At 39.4% G+C, this 17,676-nt stretch overlaps 1 protein-coding gene across 2 annotated transcripts in view; it reads right to left on the reverse strand.

Moving 5' to 3' along the window:
• Window positions 1–8,899: 8,899 nt before the first annotated feature.
• The window catches only part of LOC146550501 (copine-9-like), a 115,509-nt gene continuing 106,732 nt past the window's right edge, over window positions 8,900–17,676 (reverse strand). For both annotated transcript variants that reach the window (XM_085258679.1, XM_085258678.1), the window contains one exon: window positions 8,900–11,844. In XM_085258679.1, coding sequence (XP_085114805.1) covers window positions 11,662–11,844 — 183 coding nt within the window. In that variant the 3' untranslated portion in view covers window positions 8,900–11,661. The remainder of the gene's footprint in view (window positions 11,845–17,676) is intronic.

The raw sequence follows: 17,676 nt of genomic DNA on the forward strand, positions 1-17,676 counted from the left end.
TTCTTAAACAAGGCAGGTAGCCAAATGTGACTGAAAAACTCCCAAATGGAATTTGGTCAGCGCCTGCAGGCAACAACACATGTTATATGAGGAAACTGTACGTATGTATTTAATGTATGTTGTTTTAGATTTTGTTCCTGGTAATATTTTTACGGCCCTAGCACCCTCTGTTGACGAACCGCCACTGCTGACAGTGGTTGAATCTGTTATTTTAAGAAAATAAGTACAAGTCCATAGTTCAATTCCACCATCAGGCCGGGGTCTTTCTGTGTGAAGTTTGCATGTTCTCCCCGTGTTTGCGTTGGTTCTCCCGGGGTACTCCGGCTTTCTCCTACAGTCCAAAGACATGCACTTAGTGGGGATAAGTTAATTGGAAACTCTAAATTGCCCAAAGCTGTGAATGTGAGTGTTGAATGCGAGTGCAAATGGTTGTCTACGTGTTGGCCCTGCGACAGACTGACGACCTGTCCAGAGTGTACCCTGCCTCTCGCCCTAAGACAGCTGGGATAGGCCCCAGCCCCCCGCGACCCTGAAAAGGATAAGCAGTAAAGAATGGATGGATGGATGGAAGCACAAGCAAATATTAGATTCATTGTTGTCATAGTAGAACTTTACGGCCTCTTCAGTGAAATGTGCAATGATCATCAATCTTTAAGAAATGGTACAGGTCGTATTTTCATAAAAGAAAGAGCTTGGACTTGATACCATGGAGGAAGACGTCAACTGGTTATTTTTCAGATGCATTTAAAGTGGATCTGAAAGGTTAACACTGAGCATAAATGGTGTCACAAATCTGGCCGACAATGAAAATCTTTGGGGCTTTACCTTAAAGGTCTGACATTTTGCTTGTGGGATGTGCTATACTCTAAAAGGTACTAAATAAAGTCATCTGCAACATTGTTTTCCAAGACTCCTCAGCTCCCAGATACTGTTTTTCCAGGACAGAGGGTGCAGTGTTTAACGCTGCTCTCATGGCTATTGCCATGCTCCGCTGAGAATATTATGCCTCCAAGTCTTGCATCTGTAGTCCTAATCCAAACCGTTTACAGACACAGAGAACAAAGCATTGCCTTTATTCAAAGTCCAAAACAGGGGTATTATGTATTCCTCTTCTTCGTCAGTCTCTTCTGATCTAAAAAATGGTTAGCTTCAGTATGTAGTGGCCAAATCATGATTGCATAGCTTTAAATTATGTCTCAGCCTATTCACAGAATCCAGTGATGGGAAAAGATGCAAAGATTATATGATGAGGAAGAGAAGTATTGTCAGGTACTTTTGGACATCTTGCACTGAGATCATCAATTTTGATTGGATTTAACAGAACTGACTGTAATGAGAATAAATGCAATATGTAGCAAGCAGTGTCTTCCAAGTATGCTGTTAACATAATATACAAAATATACCAGGGATTTAGTGGATAATTTGATCCAAAATAGCAGTTCACATTATAGCAGGTTGCCTCAGAAGCCCCAGGCTAAGCTGGATCCTTTTTCCTTAGTGTGAAAAAGTTCATGCAGATCATTAAAATATAGACCTTTAAATTACAGATGAGTTTACATTTTATATAATACACAAAATGCATACTTGGTAAGTACAATTACGGTAGGTACAACTGGTTGGCTTAGATTAGCGTAAACAACAAACAGCTAGTCTGGCTAAGTAACAAAATCCACATTCAAAGATTGTTTCTTCACAAAGGAGAAACTGTAGTGAAGCATTGACATATCTCTTTGACTCATCAGAAATAAAGCACAACCAAAAGGTCAACGTAAAAGTTGGGTGGAAAACTATATCTGACTGGAGACCTCTCAGTTAGATATAGTTATGTCCTAAAGATTTTCCCAATTTTTGTATGGATTAAATAACAAAAGTCTATTAGTTATCACTATTTATCTATTTAATAAATTTTGAAGTGCTTATAGGAGGAGAGCTAGCTCTTCTTGCCAATACAGTTCAACCCAGTTAGCATAAACACTGGTCCAGCATAGCCGGTTAGCATAGGTTTACAAACTATGCTAACTGACTTCGTATGAGAGTAGTGTTCAAATTATCATCTGATTAAATTTCAAAGTGTTTCTTTAAAGGTATTTGAGTCATCCCCTCAAGAGACACATTACGTGCATTTACGCAGCATGAGATTTTGCCAGCTTGCTCTTTATTTCTCTTTGGTTTTTACCTTCATCTGCAGCACCTCTCGGCTATGACAGCATGGCAACAACAAAAAAGCTGTTTTATAAAGCAGCTTGGTGGTGAGGTAAGTGGAAAAACAGAAAGGCTGCATTGTTGTTATAGGTAATACTACTGGTGCTTTTATGGAGTCTTTTAAAACCTGACACGATTTATTTCTTCTCTCTTTGATTATTTACTCTGCTTTAATTTGCAGCTTATATGATGGATTCTGACACTTTGAATTGGGCGCAGACATCGTAGAATCTCATAAGTATTCTTAAAGTCTTGCTGAGCTGTACCCTACCTTGGTCCTATAGTTAACATTTAAGCAAACCACTCTGGATCAAACTCAAAAACTCTACTGCTTTTGTCTTTAACCAGTAATTAAAGCAATTTTCTTGAAAAGTGTTACGCACATTCTGACCGTAGTCTGCCCAACCCCGGTAGCCCTAAAGCAGCTTCCTGAAAATTTCACGTGTGCCTCCAGTTTCTTGCTTTTTTTTTTCTCTCAGGGCTTGAAAGCTTCATTTATATTTACCCAAAGTTTCCCTGAGCTAAGCCTCTCTGACCTATTACCCAAAGTCCCACAAAACCAGGTTTGTTCAAGTCCCTTTAAAAACACACGTTTTTGCCAGATGTTGTTCCTTGTTTCTTTCCACATACTCATAAAATATTATGTTTAGAAAGGAGGGGGGGGAAAGAAGAGCGTTGTAATGACATCAGGATCTGCTTGTTGTCCAGAAGTGTAGCACACTGAGGTGCTTTGGATTACTGAAAATGAAAAGATGTTTGGGTGACTGCTACATGAAAAGCAGTTTATCTGCAGTAACATTACACTTTGCTCAGAGGTAATTTCCTGACCTGTTTTCAGTCTGTCTGAATGAACTCTTACTTTCCTTGACTCTGGCCTGCTTCAAAACACCTCTTTTAGAAACACCTTTACATCCAGTCAGAGTTACTCCTCTGTCTCTTTGGGTGATTGTGTTCAATTGGCCGTCACAGCATATCTGGCACCAACGGGTCCACTGTTGTCATAGTTCAAAGAATGGTGCATCTGGGTAACCTGGGATCAAACACTGTATGATTCTTTCAAACTGGAACTAAAATATGTACCTAAACTGCAGGTACTCAAATACATTATATTGCTGGATTGTATTAACTGATTTATTAATATGTATTCATTGTTAATGTTGCATCTTGAGATTATTTTAATTACTTATATATGCTGCTGGGTAGCTTTATCTATAATAATATAATATAATAATAGGTTTAAATTTCAAAGTCTGTAAACTAAAAATTGTATAGAGTACAAAGCATCATAGTCGATTTCCAGAGGGGGACATACAATACAAAGTTTTTTTTTAAAGTTATTTCAAGTAGCCATTTTCAGTTTGCAAATGTAGAATAGTTATACCAAAAAGTCTGTTTTGTTTTAAATGTGTATTACCTACCTAAACTTTAAATCAGTCATAAAGGGTAACTAAAGAGTTAAGATGAAAAGTATCTTTATTTCAGTATTGATGCACACACTGTTTGTGAGAGCTTCCAGGGTTGATATGGAGAGGACAAACAGGGTGATTGCAATGGCAAGAGTTTCAGAGATGATTTGATAGAAAGCTGAATTAAAGTCCATAAATCCTCGACGCTGTCGCTCCTTTTATATTCAGACAATGCAAGCCAAAGGCTAGTCCTTGGCTAACTGATTTTACCAGAGCCACTAGAAAAGAATGTAGAAGATGTGAAAGACGGTGGAAAAAAGATAGGCTGTGCGTCTCTATGGAAGCTCTTAAGACTAGCTGGAAAGTCTATCAGAGAGCAGTAAAGGCTGCCAAGCACTCCTATTTTTCTCAACTTATTGCTACCAGCTCGCATAACCCTCGTGTTCTATATAACACTATAAATTCTGTACTTAATCCAGAAGGCTATGTTCTTTTGCACTCTTCTGCAGTTATGTGCAATAAGTTTCTTAATTATTTTGTGGAAAAGGTTGCTAGTTTGAGACCTCCGACTCTACCTATTGCTGACCCAGCCATGCATGGTTCTTGCTCAAGTCTGTTCTCTGCTTTTCTACCAATTGTTTTATCTGATTTAGAGAAACTTGTGTTGAATGCTAAACCGTGTGGCTCTCCAAATGACGTTGTTCCTCCCCGTTTTCTTAAAAAGGTATTTCCTATCATCGGACCACATATTCTGAACATTATTAATACTAGTCTTTTGTCTGGTCAAGTACCTAGGGAATTTAAGCATGCAGTCATACATCCTTTAAAGAAACCAGGCTTAGACAGTTCAGTCATATCAAATTTTAGACCCATCTCTAAGCTTCCCTTTCTTAGTAAGATTCTGGAAAGGGTTGTTTATACTCAGTTGATGGACTACTTGAATGAATCTAAATTGTCAGAAATCTTTCAATCCGGCTTTAAGCCATTCCACAGCATGGAGACAGCCCTCGTAAAAGTTATGAATGACATCCTGATAGCGACAGACCGTGGTAAATATGCAGTGCTGGTCTTGTTGGACATGACAGCTGCATTTGACACTGTGGACCACGATTTGCTGATCTCCCGCTTACAGCACTGTGTGGGAATTTCTGGTTCGGCACTTTTGTGGTTAAAGTCCTATCTTTTAAATAGGACCTTTTGTGTTAAGTTGGGGTCGGCCTCATCCTCTGTGGCCCCTCTGCTTTGGGGTGTGCCACAGGGATCTATTCTTGGGCCGTTATTGTTTTCATTGTACCTCTTGCCTCTTGGCGCGATTTTCTGAAAGCATGAAGTGCCATTCCATCTATACGCAGATGACTGCCAGCTCTACTTACCTTTTAGTCATGCTGATAGTCTTCCAACTGGACCTCTGCTTGACTGCCTTACTGATGTCAAAGCATGGATGGCAAAAAACTTTTTAAATTTTAATGATCGGAAGACAGATGCAATTTTATTTGGCCCAAATCGTTCTTCTCATACTCTTGATGTTGATCTTGCAGCTTTGACTTCCCAACTAAAGAGTTCGATCACAAATCTCGGAGTTAAAATTGATTCTGCACTCACCTTTGATGACCATGTAAACGGGGTGGTAAAATCAGCATTTTATCACCTCAGACGTTTATCAAAGGTTAAGCCCTTTCTTTCCAAGCGTGACTTGGAAAGTGTTATTCATGCCTTTATTACCTCACGTTTAGATTATTGTAATTCTCTTTTAACAGGGGTTGGGCAGGGCACTTTGTCACACTTGCAATTAGTGCAAAATGCTGCGGCACGATTTTTAACTGGCAGAAGAAAATTTGATCACATCACTCCGATTTTGGCCTCTTTACACTGGCTTCCAATTGAATTCAGGATCCGTTTTAAAGTCCTTTTATTGGCTTTTAAATCTCTAAATGGTCTGGCACCTGTCTATTTGTCTGACTTGTTGAAGCCCCACGTCCCCACTCGTTCCCTTCGGTCAGCTGAGCAGTTGCTGCTTTCGGTCCCAAAGTCACGGCTGAAACTTAGAGGAGACCGAGCGTTCTTTGTTGCCACGCCAATGCTTTGGAATAACCTTCCTCTCCATATTAGACAGGCTACATCAGTGCCAGTTTTTAAGTCTTTATTAAAAACCTATTTTTATTCCCTGGCTTTTAACTCTGTGGGTAACTGATATTTTTTTATTGTTTTTTAACTTTATTGCTATGTCTGGTTTTATTACTATGTGCATATTAGTATTGTACAGCACTTTGGTCTACCAGGTGTGTTTTTAAAGTGCTATATAAATAAATAAATGATGATGAAGATGATGATGATGATAAATGGTGTCTTTGCGTAGCTTTCAGGAAGTCTAGGTTTGGCAAATATGATGTAATCTGATTTTGATTGCATCGTCCACTAGTGATGGGATTTCCGGCTCTTTTTAGAGATCCGGCTCTTTCGGTTCGGCTCACTAAAAAGAACCGGCTCTTTCGGCTCCGAACCGGCTCTTCAGGTTGTTTTGTTGCTTTAATTAATTTATTATTAACAATAATATAAAATTATGCACAAAAGGAATTACTAACGTAAAAACAAGTGGTTTTATTTATATATGTTTATATATAAATATATGCGGTGGCCCCTAGAGACAAAACACGTACAAACTCCAAAACACATTTCTAGCATTAACTGAACTTCCAAAGCAGAGCTACTAGATCACTTAAATTACACAATTTAAATTACACATGTGTGTATTTTTGTATTTATACACAGGCACTCATATATATATTCAAATAATTTAAAAAAAAGTTCATTTACCTGTTATTACCACACACACCAAATCCGGTCGTTGGTACTTGCTGGCTTGTGTAGCCACAAGATAACAAAGGCTCAACACTGCGCCCATCATCCTGGAGCACTTCTGTTGTCTTTTGTACGTGTTTTGAGTTTGTATGTGCTTCTGAGTTTTTATATGCTTCTGAGTTTTTACGTGCTTCGGAGTTTGTACGTGTTTTTACGTGTTTTGGAGTTTTTACGTGTTTTGGAGTTTGTACGTGTTTCTTACGTGTTTTGGAGTTTGTACATGCTTCAGAGTTTGTACGTGATTTGAAGTTTGTATGTGCTTTGTCTCTAGGGGCCACCGTAAATATACTTTTATTTATTCACTCCACATAAAATGTAATAAATAAATCATATAATACAAAAATCAACTATTCACATTTCAACTTTTAACTATTTAAATTTTCAGCTTTTTCCTTTCACAAATTTAAAGTGAAAAGAACACAAAACACTGCAAACCACAACACAATTAAATATAAATTATAATATGAAAACTAAAAGAACATGCATATTCTCTGTCATATGGACCTGCATGAATAAACTTTCTCAATCCTTTATCATCTGCAACCGAAAATAGTTGTGGATGATTATTATACCTTTCTAATGTTGTTGTCCCTGCCTCTCTTTCTCTCTCTCTGGCTCTGTTCCTGTGCTACTGAGTGTAACTACCGCCCCTCCCCCCTCTGCCCAGCGTAAAGCACAAGGCTCGCGTGCAGAGTGAAACGGAAAAAAAGTGCGAGAGAGAGGCTGAGAGAAAGAAAAAAAAAACCCCACGTGACGGCTCGCGATAAGGAGCCGGCTCGCGTCGTTCACGTCAAAGAGCCGGCTCTAAGAGCCATTTCGTTCGCGAACGACCCATCACTATCGTCCACAGACCTGTTTGTCTGGTAAATTAAACTGAAAGGATCCAACAGATTTGCCAGACCAAGTCTTTTATGAAACAAACACAGTAACTGTTTCAAAATCAGGATATCAGAGGAAAATATTTATCTACCTTTTTTAAATGTTTTTTAATGAAGACCTGAAGAACTATGATGGAAATAATGTTGTCAGACCTGCTGTGGAGAGACTCCTCGAAGCTTCAATACTGAAGTTCAATTACTCAGAATAAACACTTAAAGACTTTTAGGTTTACATCAAAATTACAACTGAATAGTGTTGGCACTGTGGATACTTGAGAGTAATTTGAACAGTAAGGTTTTTTTCTTCTGTTATTCTCTCATTTCCACTTTAGACAAATTTACCATAATCTCTCAAAACAGATATTTGTATATTCTCAAAGGAAAGGGGCTTTGGCACCAGACGCTTTCTGCTTTGTAGACCCAGTTCTACTGACAAATCAGTTTAACTGTGTCTGCAAGAATGCTGTTTTTCTGACAATAATTTAGCTTTTTAAAAATCATCTGTTTTTTCAAAGAAACTGTTCGATAAAACTGGAAGCCTTGAATTGGACATCTGTTATCTGTATCTTAAAACCACTGGATTCCCAAGTCATCCACTGGGTTTCTAAATTATTCTTACCACAAATGAGTGGTAATAGTCAGTACTTGCTCTGGGCACCCAAAACTAAACCTAAATTTGTAATATTAATTAAATTACTTATGTAACACATAGATACATGTTAGCAAAGCTGGTCAAATACACAGTGAACGTATTAGAATTTTAATTAAAAAAGATTTTTTCTGATTTTTGGCGGTGGGCGGGTCAAAACGATTCAGTTCTGTCTACACTGACAATTTGTCACTAATAGTAGAAAAGACATAATGGCAGGATGTGCTAGAAAAAGTTCAGAGACTTCAAAGAACATTTTTGAATGCACAGCAGGTAAGACTTTGTAGTTCACAAAAATGTTCCTGAAACTGAGATTCAGTTGCAGGTTTTCGAGACGGTTTGTATCAGGCATGCCATTTCTTCCAGCCAGACACCTCAAGGTATCACTGGTTTTGGCCAAGTGAGCGTTAAAGTCTCCCACTAGGAAAATGGAGTGACCAGTTAGGGCACCCTCTAGCACCACACCAAGTGAATTTAGTGCAAATGACAGTCAGGACCTATTTCCTGACCTGAAGGCGCATGCAGCCCTCTGATCCACTTAAGCAAACCCCAACGTATAGACAGTGAACCAGTGAGGATACAAGGATACACGCCAAGGCCCAGCCACTAGGTGCTTCTTCCCTGGGCCTGGTTGCAGGGTGGGGCCCCAGTAGCCCTATCCTGGGAAAGCTAAACTGGTCGCTGGATTTTCTTCTTTTTCTTTTTTGTGGCCCCTTACCCAGGGAAATTTGCCCTGTGAAACAACATAGCCAAACATGGGATCACTGAGCCACCCAAACCCTCCACTGTGATAAGGTGGCGATTCACTGAGGAGCTCTGTTAAGTACTGTATTTATTTTCACAACAAGATGAAAACAGATATAGGGCAATGAATCCAAATCGGTAATGAAGCAAATGCACCCCCATTATGTATTAAAGCTCTTTAATCTTTTTAATGAACCAACAATTTAAAGCTGGAACTCATTCTGAGTGATCTCTATAGTGCTGCTGAATGAATTACTACATACAACATACAACCAGCAAGAGTGTGTTGCTTTATGTTTGGATATATTGTACTGCAGATCATCACCTTCAGGTGATATGCGTAAACACAGACATAGTCAAACTTCATATTGAAACACGACAAGATATTTGTCAGAACAGTTAAGGGTTTCTAGGTCAAACATCTACATTCCCCTTATATGGACATTCTAAAAAATGTCAACATACAATTTAGCTGTTTGAAATACAGATGTAAAAGTTTCTTGAAGCTTTACTGTAAGCAAAAAGAACATTTATATACAATAAAACTTTAACCATCTTGTTTTGTTTTTTTAAAGGGCACCTATTATGCTTTTCCTTATACTCACATGACCAAAGGTTCAGCTAATGAGCTCAGGGTAGGTGTCAGTTATCCCTGCAAGCTAAAACTCAGGGTTCAAGCTGCTTTGAAAACTCTCTTTTCAGTTTGTTTTTTCTAACCATGGCTCTGTATGATGTCTCACAGAGCAGATATCACTGATACGGTCAACCGAGAGCCACAGCGCAGTCAGCAAGCACAAAGCTCCACCAATCTGCTGTTTAAGTCAGATTTTTATGTTGGGTAGCCAATCAGCGGAAATGCATAAAACAGCTTGGTTTAGACAGGTTACGAACTGATGCGCTGCACCAAGCCCCAGTATAAGATAAATAAGGATTATGTTTGAGCTGTGACTCATGCAAAGCAAGTTTAGTAGAGTACTTGAATAAAAATATGAAGTTAGAAATAAGCATAATAGGTTGCCTTTAAGTTCATACAGCCATAGGACAACAGTAGGGGATAGACAAAAATCACAGCAGGGCTTTAAATAAGTTCAGAAAACGTTCTAATACCACTGGCATCTCGCAGAGTCTTTGCATTTCTGTTTTTCATGACCCTGCCAAAATATCAAAAATACATGTAATTTCATATGTTTCTGCAGGACACAAGGCATACAAGTTAGTTCCAAAATCTGCAAATGAAAATGTACAGTACAGATTATTTTGGACAATCACTTTGAGTGATGACAATTATCTAAACACTGCAACACTTCTGCTTCCCTGACATGCAATAAACATGACGTTGAAACGGATTATTTTAGAAAAAGTCTATATGGTCACACAGCAAATAAAACATCCCATATAAACCACGATTGTCACACTTGACATTAACTCTGAAGAGTGACACGTTTCACAAAGATGCTTGTAGTTCTTTACACGGGCCTCTGTTGTTTGTTGGAATGCCTGTCTTGAATTAAGATAGTAAGATGAGCTGCATCTGTTCATGCGTGGGTACTGTTTGAGTTAGTATAGAAATGTACAGTAGTCATGCATAATAAAGATACCCTGCTATACAAGGGGTGAACACTAGGTGGCAGGCTTTGCCAACTTTGCACACAGCTCCAGTCTTCTGGGGAATAAAATGTCAAGTCATGGCAGGGGAGAGGAAGGGACATGCATAGGGCAAACATTACACTGGAAGTCAGGTATATTGCTTTTCATAGAATGTGCGTTTATCCCTCATTGAGATTGTTCCACACCTTGTAAATATGCATACAAAGGCTTCTCCAACTAAAGATGGCACTGAGCTACAGCCTTCTCTGCTGCTGTCTCCAACCCAGCTCACATCTGCCTCATTGTTCTTTCCCTTCAAACAAAACAGATCTCCCGATGCTTTGTTCTTCCTCGCTTCTTTGTGCATCTCTTTTCTCCTCACTTTTTTTTTCTTTCTCTGCTCATTCTCTTACCCATTCCTCCCCTCGGTTCCCTTTACTCCCACCTACAATTTCTCCTTCCTTCCTCCCTCTTCCTCCTCTCTGCAGGGCAGCCGGAGAGTCTGGCATTTCTCTAACAGCAGGAGGGGAATCTGCACCCAGCCTCGGCCCATGCTGGGCAAAGAGAGTGTGGGTGTGGCATGTCTGACAGAGGCGAGTGTGTGTCTAAGTCTGTGACAGGCCACATGTGTGTGGATTCCCCATATTAGCTCTAACAACACTTATTTCCTACCTTAAAAAGGAGAAACCCAAGGACTCTATTTTCTCTGAATGGATTATACTAAAGTAGTTTGCATTCTCGATTACAGTTTCAGATTTGGCTCAGCAACAATAAGAGATCATAAAACGGCTGGGTGAAAATAGATTTTATTGTTGTGATCGGTCACTGCAAAGAATCAGTCGAAGTAACCCCACAGCACCTGATACGAGCTGGAGTCTATTCCTCATCAAGAAATTTGAATTTATTTAGCTTCAGCACTCCTGCCAAATGTGATGAGTGGCAACACTGGCCGAAGACCAACAGCAAAACCTTTTGTTCCAAATGTGTCTGGAGAGGGGAATCAGACAATTAAGAACAAACAAACAAAAAAAGCCAGGCTCTGAACGGTCTGGTATCAGAGGGGAGGAATGGTCACGGTTCAGTTGCAAACAGTAAATGAAAGCAATAAGAGGGCGATTTAGAGCTACAGCAGTGGGCGGGTCAGGGATGACACCCGCTGTGTAGCTACGATGTGCCTGTTTATCCCCACGGGTGATGAGAGAGGAAGAAGGGTGAGTGACGGGTCGATTTTTCTCTCACTATTGTTTTTAAAGTGAAAAACAAGAGTGAGGGACGTGAGCCGAGGTAAGCAAGGAGGGAGAAGCAGAACCAAGAAAGGCAGAGACTGTGTCGGGGGTCAGATGTGTCTGTGCAGCTGCGGTAGTGGGGAGGAGGACAGGGCTGGTCGCGGTTCGATTCCTCGGCTCTTCATGAAAGACAGCAGCTGGTCGGGGATCTCGGCAAGGACGTCCTTCGCTAGTCGAGCCATGCTGAGGACCTGGTTGCCAGATCTGTCAATGTAGTCTCTGAATGGAACGAACTAAAAGCAGAAATCATTATATACATCCTGTTTATTTAGTACAGATAAAAAAGTAGCATACCAGTATAGACAACATAAAAATCTTTTTTTTCTGAAGATCTCCCAAAAGATTAAAAAGCCTGGAATAGTGCAATGTTTTGCGAGAGTGATGAAAACTGCCAATATCTCACATAAACTGAAGAAATCATCAAACCGTGAAAAGATTAGCGAGTGACTCAGAGTACGGATGAATTCAGTTAGATAAAGGCTCATTAAGGAAAGTTTCCCTTAGACAAATAACACTGAAAGGCAGCTATAAAAAGCCACTGATATTCAAAACTGACGGTGTCTCCGGAGTACCAAAATCCTCAAGTGGATGCTGGATGCTCCCAAGCCTGGCAGTTGTGCAAAAGGTTCCATCTGACCAACTCTCACAAGGAGAAACAGTGGGCTCAAGACCTTGGATGCCATGTTTGCATCACCGCCACACTAGCAATGATGCAGGGAGGCCAGTGATGATGGGTACAGGGTCTCTGGGGGTACAAAGTAATATGTGGATCTTCTAACTGGCCATTTCATGCCATGTAAAAGGTAGAATCAAACCTTCTCGGATAGAATTATTCCCACGCAGGACAATACGTGGTATTACAGCATTGCAATCATGCTGGGCAAAACATCACTACCTGGGAATAAAAAGACATGGACCATCAGCCCTGGACCTCGGTGTCATTAGGATAATATATAGCAGCATATGTGGAAACAGCAGCTCTGAGATACAGTACTTATAACTCCCTAAGTCTATTGCATGAGACAGCAGCTAAGGTATCAAAGAATACCTCTTAGCATATCTAGGAAGCTGCATTTGTAGGCTTTTCATGGCTGGCTGCAGAGTTTTCAAGATTCGTTGTCCATTCTGATTTCAAACAATGTGGATCATGTCCTTTTTTAACAAAAAAAATGATAAACCAGCTTCTAATTTCACATTTGACAAACAGGTGACGCCACATTTGTTAAATAATGAGAAAGAGTGCTTGATTTGGGTATTATGTTTTTTGCCCAATTCCACATCAGGAGGTTAATGTAGCCATTCACTGGAGGTCTTGTCCAAAAGACAAAACTTTCAGAAGTTCTCTGTCATCTTAATGTTTGCAGAGATCTTTTCAGACATGAAAAATGGAAACACAGCTGGCTTCATCTGTCTCCTGAAGACATACCACTTGCATTTTGTGCATTTGTCATGTGATATTTGGCACCAGGTGCTGCGTGACAAGGGAGGGGAAAATAATGATACCAAGTAAGACAGCGCTTTGGTTGCATCAGTGATGGATTTTAAAGCTGTTCATGCCTCCGAAGCCTTACTTAAGGACCACTGTGAGCATGAGGGAAACCTTTGCCCCCTTCACAGTGAATCCTCTCAGACGCTGTCTCATCGGTTACAGCTTTTATTAGATAATGATTTCAGCAGCATACTTTAAAGTACTTTAAAAGTAGAAAATACATGCAGAGGATGTTGCAATGATTAATATGGCCATAGAAATCTCTCTTGCTCTCTTTCTGTGTTTTTCCCCAACTGCCATATGGCTCACTTGCTGTTTTTCTACATTCATTATCTTAAATTTGTGCCATTTTTTGTGCTTTCATGGCTTCAACCACAATTTATTTGACTTTTTTCACACATTAAATGTTCTGAAAAAGAAACAGGACTCCCCAAGATACTTCGTATTAGCTCAACCTACTGACTTCTTTCAAATCAGGGTGTGGTTGTGGTGCTGACATGGAGAACTGTTATAGACTGTATGTGAAAGCTGGACATAACCAACATGCTAACATTACACTCTGCCTCAGCCACTTTAACTCAGCTGGAAAAGTGGCTGAGGGCAGCAGCAGCTCAGGTCAGCTGATTACAGTCCGAACAGAAGGAAAATCTGCTGGAGCTCTCAATAGAAATTTTAGTTAGTTTTCTACAATAGCTGGTAACAAAAAAAAGAAAAAGAAAAGAAGAAAAAAGAAGAAGAAAAAAAGATATCTTTCAAAGAGCTACTTTTTTACTTTCTTTCTTTTAACTTTTAGCATTATTAACACAAATAGCTGTATTTAGCATCATGTACATCATGTACATGATGTACATCATGTACGCGAGCATCTCAGGTGCACAGCCATAGCTGTGAGCACCAAAGTGTGTTGAAACATTTTGTTTACGCGGACCACCCAATCAGAATAAAGCTAAATGGAGGGAAGGTAAAATGATTGTTTCAAACAGAGTATGGAATTGAAAGAAACATATTCGAGTTGCAGAATGAAACTATAACGCTGGAGATTCGACAAAAGGTAGCCTAATATTCTTTTTTTTTTTTTTTTTTTTGTCTGAGATTTTCCCTGGTTATGTTGCCAATGTGACTTTTAAGTGGACATAAAACACTACATGTATGGAGGCTAGTTTGCGCCATGGAGCCCTACTCTACTCAGGGGCTTAATTTCCAGGGGGGTTATGACCCCCACCCAATAATCATACCCAACCCCCCCCCCCCCCGCCAATAAAATTATGAATTATCTTGCATTAATAGGCTGTTCATTTTCTTTACTCATTTCAGTTATTACCAGCAAAATAGTAGCATGTTTAATCATCTAGGAATTTACCCAGATTTATTTATTTATTTAGACAGAGATCTTGACCCCCCCAAAGTTCAGCACAAAGTTGCGCCGATGACTCTACTACCCTATTCAGTATGTGAAGCTAGAGAAATAACTGTCTCCTCCATACCTGCTTCATGCCCAGGAGGACGGGGCTTTGGCTGTCCACACCCACTAGTAGATCATTACATGAAAGAACCTTTTAAATACAAGCGCGCTCATGCTCACAGGTATACACACGGGTGCTCAGTGATGGCAGTACACATATTGAATCAATAACAACAAAAAAGCGTGAAATGTAGCGTGAGTGAATATTTTTCCTGCTAAGTGTAACAATCCTGATTGAATTATTGTGGTAATAAGGTTAAAGGCAATCAAAGGATTACTGTGTGCATGCAAATGTGATTACTGCTGCAAGTAAAACAGACTCAAAGACAATATAAGCTATACAAAAACAGCTTTAGAACAAGCGCATAAATTATATGGCTATTAACCTTGTGAGGGGTCAATTTTGTTTTTCATTAGTGCAATGCTTTACGGTGAGAAGTTAAAAATAGCTGCAGTAAAGTGTGTGAAGATTTGTGGATGTGCTCAACAGAAAGACATAAAATGAAGCTCTTGGCTTGACTGCAGCACTTTCACCTATGTTCTACAAAGAGCAAAAAAGCAGATTTAAGACGGATTATGAAAAAAAAAATTGAAAGTATCCTGTGGCGGTCCATTGCAATCAAGTGGGACACAGAGCCCTGCTTCCATAAAAGCAGCTGCCCTTGAAGCGGTGCCTAACGAGAAACATCTTTTACTGTCACGATTCAGACCGCTAAAAATCCAGAATTGAAAAATGAGATGGACTCCCTGCTATTTCTATAATAGCCTGTGATTAATTTGTTTACTTGGTTTCCGAGCAGTTGGAAGCTACTGTGACATTTTACATTTGTAAAATATAACTTTGAAGAGGCAGAATCAGACACGCTGGGCCACTTCTTGAACATCTTAATTAAGACTCACGATAAACTTAAGTGCTGTTTCTATAGGTTCATAGTGTTTCCTTTCCTCAAGTATTACGATCTTCCTGATTTGTTAGTTTATATGGGTTTTACAATCCACCACAGGTGTTGGCTACCTATGGCTGGTATTAATTTCAGGGTGATGCTGTGTTTGTCAGACCCTAATGGAGATTTTCAGGAGAGTCAACTTACATTTCTTTTTGTTTTCTCACAATATACTTGAAGGAGAAACTTCAATTATCACTTGCCTTTATGACACAGTTCATTGATTTTAACTTGTGATACATATGCACATATCTATGCACTGCACTGCTGAGGAGCATCAACTGAATGAGCCATTAGAGTCATACAGCTCTTCCTTCCTTCTTTATAAACTTACAAAATAGCTATTGTCTCTGTGCTGGCTCAAACAAGATTAGGATGTGTGTTTTATTGCCATAAAATGTGACAATGTTGAAATTAATGCTAAATCACATGGAACAATAAAAAGCAAGACCAACTTTGAAGTAATATTTAGTATTTCTAAACATGATTGCATTTTTTTCCTCTCGGCTTTTAGACGCCATACATATATCTCTTTAAGTGCTCATTTATCATCTTACCCTTTGCTGACTCTTCTTCACTGTTATCCGGAACTTCAACAGTACATTGTTATCAGAGGCCCTTGTATTTACCCATTTATGTTCTCATATCTCTAAAAGGCTGTCTAAAATAACTGTTTAGTGTTGCCAGACCATTCTTCAGTGGGATCACCGCTTATTCTTCACCATACTCTCAGCTAAATAAGTTTCAGAAAGCGCCGCTCTCTCTTGTTGAGTTTGGAATTGGGAATGTTATAAGTGTGTCTTTTGAAAGATGAGGATCTTTTCAGCAACCTTTTGCATAAATAAATATAAACGTTCATGCATTTATAAAGTAAAAAATCTTGGTGTCTGAAAAATCTTATTAATATTAGTATTCGGTATGACCACCTTTATTCTACAATACAGTCTCTCTTAGGTAAGCCGTGTTTTACAGATGGCTGTAGAAACTAATTGGATTACCTGTCTCTTAACCTCATATTGAAGATGATTTAAGCCAAACCTGTTGCTTCTGATTTTCAGTCCAGCTCTTGTGTAATCTGGCCTACCTCAGCCTTTTCTCACTGTTTCCATTCCTTAAGAATGGCTTCTTGACAGCCACCCTTCCCCTGTGCCCATTTCTGATGAGGCTTCAGTGAACAACAGATGGATCAGCTGAAAGGCCAGATGCATCTCTCACGTCCTGTGTCAGGTCTCTGCTGTTTCTCAAGCACATGACTTTAAGATACCATTCATCTACTGTTGACAATTTTTAGACCTATCACATCTTTTTTGTCCTCCACGTGTCTAGTTTTCAAAAAGATTTTTACAGGACACATTGCACACCATGCTGAGATATGCCAATTTTCTGGCTAATAGCTCTTCAGGAAATGACCTTGTCTCTCAAACTGTTATCTTTAGCATCTCTCAGAGATTCAACTACAGAAATGGGAACTAATAATATTTTTCTTTGCATAGACAGTAAAAATATAGATGCAGCTTCCTGTTCAGAAAACTAAGCCATTGTGCCCTACACCTGCATTCTAGCAAAAGGCCACCAGGTGGCGAGAGCTGTGGTTGCAAAAAGACTTCTGGTCCTATAAAAAAAGGAAAAAAAGTATTTCTCTCCCGACCCCTATAAACACTTTGCTTTTGAATTCATTTCTTAGTAATTCATTTTGTCATTTGTTTTGTAACGTCTTAGCGGTGTTAACCCTACCTTAACACCGCTAAGACTTATCAAATAAGAAAAAAAAACAGCTGTTGTTCAGTGAGCAAGCGGTTCCAAAGTCAGACGTGTATCTTGTTAGTTCTTGGAACTAAGACCAGAAAAATTCTTTACAGGGTTTCAAAGGAGTTCAGAAAATAACGGGAGGCATCACTGTAGCTACGTCCATCTGTTATACTGTCTATGCTATTCTTCCAACAGCCTGCCAGTAACAAAGTGTCTAAAGATATAGTTTAACACGGGTTCTATGATATTTTTCTGTTATGTGCAGACATAACAGAAAAAACTAAAACAGTTAAAAAGTTAAAAATCACTGAGACAAGGCGAACTACAGAGGGAGAGGTCAAAGAGACCAGACAGCAGACACGAGAACACGACCAGGATCACAAAATGGAGCTATAGTCAACAAAATCTGGGCAAAGGACTA

This window comes from Mchenga conophoros, linkage group LG20 (assembly GCF_057382185.1).
Source record: "Mchenga conophoros isolate Kocher_MC1m ecotype Shallow Benthic linkage group LG20, M_conophoros_male_GT1.1, whole genome shotgun sequence".
In the NCBI taxonomy this organism is placed as follows: Eukaryota; Metazoa; Chordata; class Actinopteri; order Cichliformes; family Cichlidae; genus Mchenga; species Mchenga conophoros.